The sequence below is a fragment of the Loxodonta africana genome, chromosome 12 (genome assembly GCF_030014295.1).
Source record: "Loxodonta africana isolate mLoxAfr1 chromosome 12, mLoxAfr1.hap2, whole genome shotgun sequence".
In the NCBI taxonomy this organism is placed as follows: Eukaryota; Metazoa; Chordata; class Mammalia; order Proboscidea; family Elephantidae; genus Loxodonta; species Loxodonta africana.
The window spans coordinates 99,362,820-99,372,201 of NC_087353.1; the positions used below are offsets into that span (position 1 = coordinate 99,362,820).

The 9,382-nt window shown below is 47.6% G+C and overlaps 1 protein-coding gene across 1 annotated transcript; it reads left to right on the forward strand.

The window, feature by feature from the left end:
* Positions 1–7,429: 7,429 nt before the first annotated feature.
* LOC135232898 (uncharacterized) lies at positions 7,430–8,311 on the forward strand. Its single transcript, XM_064294824.1, has one exon. The coding sequence runs from the start codon at positions 7,430–7,432 to the stop codon at positions 8,309–8,311; it is 882 nt and encodes a 293-aa protein (XP_064150894.1).
* Positions 8,312–9,382: the final 1,071 nt, after the last annotated feature.

Sequence of the window (9,382 nt, forward strand, 5' to 3'; positions counted from 1 at the left end):
GCTCCGCCGCTCGTTGCCCAGCTCTGCCCCACGCTGGGGCCCGGCCGCGCGGGAGCTGCGGTCACGTGATCCCGGGTCGCTCGGTCACGTGGCCCGGCCTGACGTCTCGCCCGCCATTTTGGTTGAGGGCGAATGCCAGGCCTAGATGAGCCGGCGAGACCCGAGCCCCGAGGCCCGTGCTCGCTCCTGCCAGACTGAGGGCTGAGGCCCAGGCGTACCCAGCTGGGAGTCTGCGGTTAGGCATTTGGGAATTGCCACTCCCAGCCCCGGTCCAGATGGGCAGAGGCCCGGGCCCGCCTTTCCGCCCTGAGACCCGGGCTCTGCGCCAGCCTGCCCCGCCTGTGCCGCACTGTCAATCCAAGGGCTGTGCAGCCCAGCTGGTGCCTCGGGCCAAAAGAGAGCCCGGTGAAATCCCTCACAGCGAAGGCCTGGTTACCGACGTTTCAACTGGGAGGCTGGTCTCAAACACTTCCACTCACTCTGCTGGGCACTGGACAGGATCAGGTGAAGGCCCTGTGGTGCCTAGTGGAGGCCGCCCCTCAGGGATGCCTGCTCCAGGGGCAGCAACCTGGCCTGGGCACAATGGTTCAAAAAATTACCCGATCTTTTTTTTTTGTTCGCCGAAGGAACCTCCTACTGAAAATGGAGTCCCCCAGGTTAGTAGAAGTAAATCTAATGCATCAGAACCTAGTTACTGGAGTGCCTGAGTAGTGCAAAGGATTAATGTGCTCAGTTGCTAACCGAAAGGCTGGAGGTTCAATCCACCAAGAGGCACCTCAAAGCAAAGGACTGATGATCGATCTACTTGCAAAAAATCGGCCACTGAAAACCCTATGGAGCAAGATTCTACTATGAACACATGGGGTCACCATCAGTTGGCGTCGACTGGACAGCAGCTGATTTACTGGTAGATTAGGAACTCAGAAGGCTTGCAGGTCTAAAAGCTTGCAGGCGGCTATCTAAGATACATCTGTTGGTGCCTTCCTGTGTGGAGCAAAGGAGAATGAAGAAAACCAAAAACGCAAGGAAAATACTAGCCCGAAGGACTAAAAGACCACATGAGCCACAGCCTCCACCAGCCTGAGCCCAGAGCAGCTAGATGGTACCCGGCTACCACCACTGACGGCACTGGCAGGGATCACAACGGAGAGTCCTGGATATGAAACAGAACCCCCACAGTGCTGTGTATTAAAAATCATGTTTTCTTTGCTGGCTTCCTCCCCTTCAGTGTAGTATTGAAAAAAACCCTGTTTCCTTGCTGGGCTTCCTCCCCCTGCTTACCTGCCCCCCCCAGCTTTGCACTTGAATCCTGCCTTTGCTTGATGGTTACATGAAACACCATTGTGCCTGTGTAGTATGATGAAAAACGTTGCTGATGTAACTTGTATGACCTCCTTATTTGTCAACCCCTTTAAAGGTAACCTGCCAGCCCACTCTTGGCAGCAGCAGCTCCGACTGACTCCTTTCCTTATACAACGAAGTAAAGGTGCATTTCCTGTTCTCCCACCTCAGTCTCTCGTTTATTGGCCAATACAAGTCACGGCCAGCAAGAACCTGGGGTTTCCACCCAGTAGCAGGCAGAGTGGGAGGAAAATATAGAACAAAATTAAAATTCTTGAAAAAAGACTGGTCTGACAAAGACTGGAGGAACCCCAGAGACTATGGCCCCCCGAACACTCTGCTAACTCAGAACTGAAACCACCCTTGGAGCCTACTTCTCAGGCAAAGATTAGACAGGCCTATAAAATGAACAGTAACACGTGGGGAATGTGCTTCTTATTTCAATCAAATACAGGAGACCAAATGGGCAACTCTTGCCCCAAAGTGATATGAGAAGGCAGGAAGAGACAGGAACTGGATGAATGGACACAGGGAACTCCGGGTGCAAAGTGGGAGTGTGTTGTCACATCGTGGGAATTGCAGCCAATGTCACAAAACAATACACGTGTACATTTTTGAGTGAGAAACTAACTTGAGCTGGAAACTTTCACCAAAAGCACAATAAAGCTAAAAAATAAATAAAGGCTTTTCCCCGAATGCTTGCAATATAAAAATAAGGGAAAAAAAAGTAGAATACAAAAGTAGATATAGTATGATCTCAAGATTGTTAAAATTTTATCTACACAGATACATAGATACTGTCAGAAATAAAATTTTCATTAATAAGTAAATTAGTGTTAACTGGGTTTGTTGAGTGAGAAACTGTGAGCAGGAAACACCCCAAACTGAAAATGGTGAGGGGCTTGAGTTTACACAGGTATAATAATAAATGCCCTTTTAAAACTTAGATTAGTATCTTGCCCTTTGTTTTGATTGGTTACTAACATTTAATTTTCTTTTTGTTTTGGTCACTGAATGCTAAGCTGACTTACCCTGATTGGATGAATGTTGCTCACTCATTCTGACAGGGAAAACTTGCCTAAGTTCTGATTCTTTATAAAGTTCTTGCTTCTTGTAGGTGAATGATCTTATGGCTGATTATTGGTTAGCTGTTAGCTGAGGGAAGCCATTTTAACTCCTGGCTCTATAACAGTTTTTTATAGTCTTGATCAGTGATCTAGGGCAGAAGCTGTCCACTTTGTGACATCATCCACCTGAGCCACTGCCTGGGAACTGCTGCCTACTTTCAATGAGCTTCTACTTCTGGGATACAATGATCTTGAGTGAGTTTAAATTTTCGTTCCATTAAAGGCTCACATGACCAAGTCTGAGAAGGGGCTCTTTTTAGTTGGGAGACATGCACCCAGGGATCTACCCTGTTGAGTTTCGCTGCCATGTGAGTGGTGCCCAAGACTTGGAATGGTCCTTTCCAGTGGGATTCTAGGGTTGGGTTTTGGTTTTGTTTGTCTGTGTAAGGTATATATCCCAAATGCATGGGACATTCTGTCATAATTTCATAAGGTGATAGCCAATGCTTTCCTGATGGGGTAGATCCAATAGCCATGAATACCAAAGAAAGTACTTTGGCCACGGTGGTTTTACAAATTCGGACAACTTGGACAACTTGAATTTTAAGGTTCCGTTTGCTCTCTCTACTTTGCCAGATGACTGGATTATAGGGACAATATAGATGTTGCCAAATTGGCATAACATGGGAGATTTCTTTGATAATTGTTCCCATGAAATGTACTCCTCTATCACTGGAGAATTTAGAAAGTGCCCTCCAAAGAGGAAAGACTAACAATTTTTTTAAATTAATTTTTATTGTGCTTTAAGTGAAAGTTTACAAATCAGGTCAGTCGCTCATACAAAAATTTACATACACCTTGCTATACACTCCTAATTGCTCTCCCCCTAATGAGACAGCACAGTCCTTCCCTCCACTCTCTCTCCTTGTGTCAACTCAGGCAGCTTCTGGACCCTTCTGCCCTCTTATCTCCCCTCCAGACAGGAGATGTCAGCATAGTCTCCTGTGTCTACTTGATCCAAGAAGCTAGTTCTTCACCAGTATCATTTCCCATCCCATATGCCAACCCAATCCCTGTCTGAAGAGTTGACTTTGGGAATGGTTCCTGTTTTGGGCTAACAGAAGGTCTGGAGACCATGGCCTCCGGGGTCCTTCTTGTCCCAGTCTGACCATTAAGTCTGGGCTTTTTACGAGAATTTGGGGTCTGCATCCCACTGCTCTCCTGCTCCCTCACGGGTTCTATGTTGTGTTCCCTGTCACAGCAGTCATTGGTTGTGGCAGGGCACCAGCTAGTTTTTAATAATTTTCTAGCTACTGTAGTAGCATCAGTCTTTAGCAAGGATAAGCTTCAACCTATCCAGAAACCTATCCTTGTTCGGACAGAACAAGGGGATACTGATTGGTTTAAAGTCTGAAAAGCTGTGCGTCAGGGTTGTATTCTTTCACCATACCTATTTAATCTGTCTGCTGAACAAATAATACAAGAAGCTGGACTATATGAAGAAGAACGGGGTATCAAGATTGGAGGAAGACTCATTAACAACCTGTGTTATGCAGATCACACAACCTTGCTTGCTGAAAGTGAAGAGGACTTGAAGCACTTACTAATGAAGATCAAAGACCACAGCATTCAGTATGGATTACACCTCAACATAAAAAAAAAATCCTCAAAACTGGTCCAATGAGCAACGTCATGATAAACGGACAAAAGATTGAAGTTGTCAAGGCTTTCATTTTACTTGGATCCACAATCAACAGCCATGGAAGCAGCAGTCAAGAAATCAAAAGATGCATTGCATTGGGCAAATCTGCTGCAAAGGACCTCTTCAAAGTGTTGAAGAGTAAAGGTGTCACCCTAGAGACTAAGGTGCGCCTGTCCCAAGCCATGATATTTTCAATCACATCATATGCATGTGAAAGCTGGACAATGAATAAGGAAGACAGAAGAAGAGTTGACGCCTTTGAATTGTGGTGTCGGTGAAGAATACTGAATATACCATGGACTGCCAAAAGAACAAACAAATCTGTCTTGGAAGAAGTGCAGCCAGAATGCTCCTTAGAGGCAAGGATGGCGAGACTGCGTCTTTCATACTTTGGACATGTTGTCAGGAGGGATCAGTCCCTGGAGAAGGACATCATGCTTGGCAGAGTACAGGGTCAGCGGAAAAGAGGAAGACCCTGAACAAGGTGGGTTGACACAGTGGCTGCAACAATGAGCTCAAGCATAACAACGATTGTAAGGATGGCGCAGGACCAGGCAGTGTTTTGTTCTGTTGTGCACAGGGTTGCTATGAGTCAGAACCGACTCGACGGCACCTAACAACAACAAAAACAACATCCAGAAAGTATGTCCCATAGATGGTGGAAGTTGGATAAAGTCCACCTACAAATGTTCAAAAGGTCCAGTCAGTTGAGATGTAACACCACCTAGGGACCTAACCACATGTATGTTGTTGCTGTGTGCAGTCAAATTGATTCTGACTTATAGCAACCCCACAGGACAGAGGAGAACTGCCCCATAGGGTTTCCTAGGCTATAAATCTTTATAGGAGCAGATTACCAGATCTTTTCTCTTGTGGAGTGGCTGATGGGTTTGAACCACCAACCTTTGAGTTAGCGGCCAAGCACTTAACCATTGTGCCACCAGGGCTCCTTCATCCACAGGTATAGGGGTTTAGATTTCAACACGTACTTTGGGGGGATACAATTCAATCCATAAGGCCTCTCTCATCATCACATCCAGTGATCCATTTTCAGAGATGGTCTTTCCTGTCTTCACAAACATTAGGGTCTGATGGTTTTATACGTGCTGGGGGGAAATGCTATTCCTAGGAGACAAAATAAGCGTTCAATGAACTAAAATTTTAGGCTCCTTGCCCAGGGGACCAGCATCAAAGAAATAATTTACTACACTGGCCAGAGTAATTGGCCCTGAAGAGCCCTGGTGGCACAGTGGTTAAGAGCTCAGCTGCTGGCCAAAAGGTTAACAGTTCGAATCCACCAGCTTCTCCTTGGAAACCATATGAGACAGTTCTACTCTGCCCTATAGGATCACTATGAATCAGAATTGACTTGACAGCAATGGGTTTGGTTTTTTTTTAAATCATGAGGTTACATAATGAGAATGGTAGGGAGCATGCCTGGAACTCAGGAGACTTACAAGGCCATTTCTTGGCTCTTCCATGTCTAGTGTTAATACTAAACCGGCAATTGTAGCAACCATGGCCTGACGAAGGCAAGGAAACCAAGGGATCAGAGCAAGCAAGCAACTAGTCAGGTGAAAGTGCTGCCCAGGAGTCAGGGAATCTAGAATGGTGATAGAGAAAGGAGAAGATGAACATGGTTATGGCCCTCAGTACCAGCCATGGCAGCAGGGATCTTGGACTTGTTCTACTGGACCTCCAGGAATAAATCATTTTTTTTTACAGATTGCAGAGAGCTACCACATTGAAGCTGCTCTGAGTTCCTCCTCAGCTGTGAGGGACAGTTCCATGAGAATCGGTCACCTTGGACATGTAGTGTCCTACCCTACATGCTGCGCATCTCTGCCTTCTGCTCAAAAGCCTCTCAATAGAGAGCCTGCTCAGCCCCCATGCAAATTGCAGGGGTGGCTCCCACCAGCAGAAGATGGGACCAATGGCTAAATGCTCCCACCTACTATCCCTTGGGGTGAAAATTCTGGGAGACATACTGTATGTTTGGTAGGAGTGGACTCGAGCCCCCGTTTCCTTTAGTATTGACTTCAATGTTATTAGTTGCCATTGAGTCAATTCTAACCCTAGGTGTGCAGAGTAGAGCTGCTCCACAGTGTTTTCAAGGCTGTGATCTTTTTGGAAGCAGATCACTAGGCCTGTCTTCCAGGGTGTCTCTGAGTAGGTTTGAACCACCAACCTTTTGGCTAATAGTCCAGCACTTAACCCAAGAGGGAACTCCCTATTACCCACCCCTGTGTTGGCTTTTCCTTTTCCCTGTCACTCTTCGTGCTTACTCACTTCTGCTTTCTAGGATTATCTTCCAAAGAAACTACCAGCATCCTGGCTTTTTGTCTTAAGCTCTGTTTTTGGGGGAAACTCAGGTAAAAACATAAATTTATGGTTTCGTAAAATTTGCAAGAAGATATTTTAACTTCACTTGGTTAAAACCACTTTCTTTCCTCTCTGCTTTTCCTTCAGCTCAACTTGCCACGTACAACCAAGTTATTTCTAGCTGATCCGGTGTACGGAGGCTCCTCAGCCAGAGGACTAGTATCAAGGAAAGGCTTTGCTACGCTGGCCAGGGTCATTGGCCCTAATTATCATAAGGTTACATAATGAGGGCAGAAACTCCTACTACCCACTGTGCCAACCTACTCATCCGATACCATGACACCAAGGTCAGGACCCCAGGTGAACTTTGCTCCACTGTCACCAGAAGTACATGGGTGATGGAGGAGAAACAAGGCTTGAACTGCATGTAGCCGGAAGTTAATTTGTGTAAAATTCTTGCAGCCACAAGATGAGTAAAACTTTAAGGAATCCCATTCTCGTCCATTCCTAGTTGTAATGTAGGATTACTCCTGACAGAATATCCTTAGTAATTCAGTGTATACAATTCAGTATGCTGCCGTTAAGTGCCGTGGAGTCAATTCTGACTCATAGCAACACCACGCAACACAGCAGAACTGCCCCACAGGGTTTCCTTGGCTGTAATCTTTATGTAAGCAGATGGCCAGGTCTATTCTCCTGTGGAGCAGCTGGGTGGGTTTGAACTGCCAACCTTTCGGTTAGCAGCCAAGGACTTAACCGTCGCACCACCTGGACTCCTTAATTTAATATACAGGTATATGGCAATGGGTTTTTATGTATATATACACTGAATTTTATATATTCTCTTTTTCTTTTTTATAGAAATTGTGTGAAATAGAATTTTCCAGAAGTTCTGCGTTTGTAGGCTACAAATCCGCACCAGCACTATAAGCAGCAGTTACATCTTTTTGTGAAGTTACAGCACCCCAGTGTTTCAGACAGCGTGTTAGCGTAGCTCATGCATCCTGTCCCGAAAAGCCTGGTAGTTCCAGACAAAATAGTGGGCAAAACGGCCATCAACACAGCAAAATGGCCAGAAGAAGCAAGCAAATGTTCCAGTGCCAACCCCCCCCACGTACTCACCAGTGCCAACCCCCCCACGTACTCACCAGTGCCAACCCCCCCACGTACTCACCAGTGCCAACCCCCCCCACGTACTCACCAGTGCCAACCCCCCCACGTACTCACCAGTGCCAACCCCCCCCACGTACTCACCAGTGCCAACCCCCCCACGTACTCACCAGTGCCAACCCCCCCCACGTACTCACCAGTGCCAACCCCCCCCACGTACTCACCAGTGCCAACCCCCCCGACGTACTCACCAGTGCCAACCCCCCCACGTACTCACCAGTGCCAACCCCCCGACGTACTCACCAGTGCCAACCCCCCCGACGTACTCACCAGTGCCAACCCCCCCGACGTACTCACCAGTGCCAACCCCCCCACGTACTCACCAGTGCCAACCCCCCCACGTACTCACCAGTGCCAACCCCCCCACGTACTCACCAGTGCCAACCCCCCACGTACTCACCAGTGCCAACCCCCCACGTACTCACCAGTGCCAACCCCCCCACGTACTCACCAGTGCCAACCCCCCCACGTACTCACCACTGCCAACCCCCCGACGTACTCACCAGTGCCAACCCCCCCGACGTACTCACCAGTGCCAACCCCCCCACGTACTCACCGGTGCCAACCCCCCGACGTACTCACCGGTGCCAACCCCCCCCATGTACTCACCGGTGCCAACCCCCCCACGTACTCACCAGTGCCAACCCCCCCACGTACTCACCAGTGCCAACCCCCCCCACGTACTCACCAGTGCGCCAACGCTTGCTGAAAAGAGTGGTTTGATTACCTCATTTTATAGCTCGGTACCAGAGTAGCAGCTATTGTTAAATGTATTTGAACTGCTCTTGTGTGTGCCTTAATTTCCAGTTGGTTTTGTATTTTTTTTCAGTATCATGTCAACTTTCAAATATGATGGAAAGAAAGTGTCCTAGGGGAAGTTAAAAGGGCAAGCTGAAAAATAAACATAAAGAAGACTGGCAGAAGCTTCCAAGTGCCAAAACTTTCCTATTATATCACAGTGGAAATGAAAACTCTAAGGGTCCACACGTTAACTGTGACGCTCACCCTGCATTTCCTTGGGAAGATGGGGATGGAGCCCTGGTGGTGTAGTGTAAGAGCTCGGCTGCTAACCAGCGAAGGCCTGCAATTCAAATCCACCGCCTGCTCCTTGGAAACCCTAAGGGCAGTTCTGCTGTCCTATAGGGTCGCTATGAGTTGAAATTGACTGTGAGGCAAACTTTGTTTTTTTTTTTTTTTTTTTGATTAAGCTGGGGATAAGGACCCCTGGTGGCACAGAGGTTAGGTGCTTGGCTGATAACTGAAAGGTTGGTGGTTCGAACCCACTCAGTGGCTCCGTGGGAGAAAGACCTGGTGATCTGCTCCCCTAAAGGTTAAAAACCTATGGGGTCATTCTCCTCTGTCACGTAGGGTCGCTATGAGTTGAAATCGACTTGTCAGCACCCAACAACCATAAGAGGGGGATGCTCTCATCTCCGTTCCCACCCCCAAATCTATCACCCACTTGCAGCTGCCCCCACATTCTCTTGTTGCCCTCTTGTTGTCCTGGATGAATTGCCCCTTCTTCCATCAAAGGCCAGCCCCTCCACTTGGACTCAGAATCCCACCCCTCGTGTCTTCTCAGGGCCTTTCCTCGCAGAAACCCCGCTTTCTCCGACATTGACAGTCTTTCCCCTGCTATGGGCTCATTCCTGTGTAGCATTCAAACATGTACTTGTCACAACAACCCTATGAAGCAGCACTATTATTATTCCCATTTTACAAGTAAGGTCACTGAGGCACAGCAAAGTTGACTCACTTTCCTGAGACCCCAGGGCTATTA

Bases quoted from the DNA above. Each gene is read 5' to 3' on its own strand.
- LOC135232898 (XM_064294824.1), top strand. From the start codon at position 7,430: ATGCATCCTGTCCCGAAAAGCCTGGTAGTTCCAGACAAAATAGTGGGC.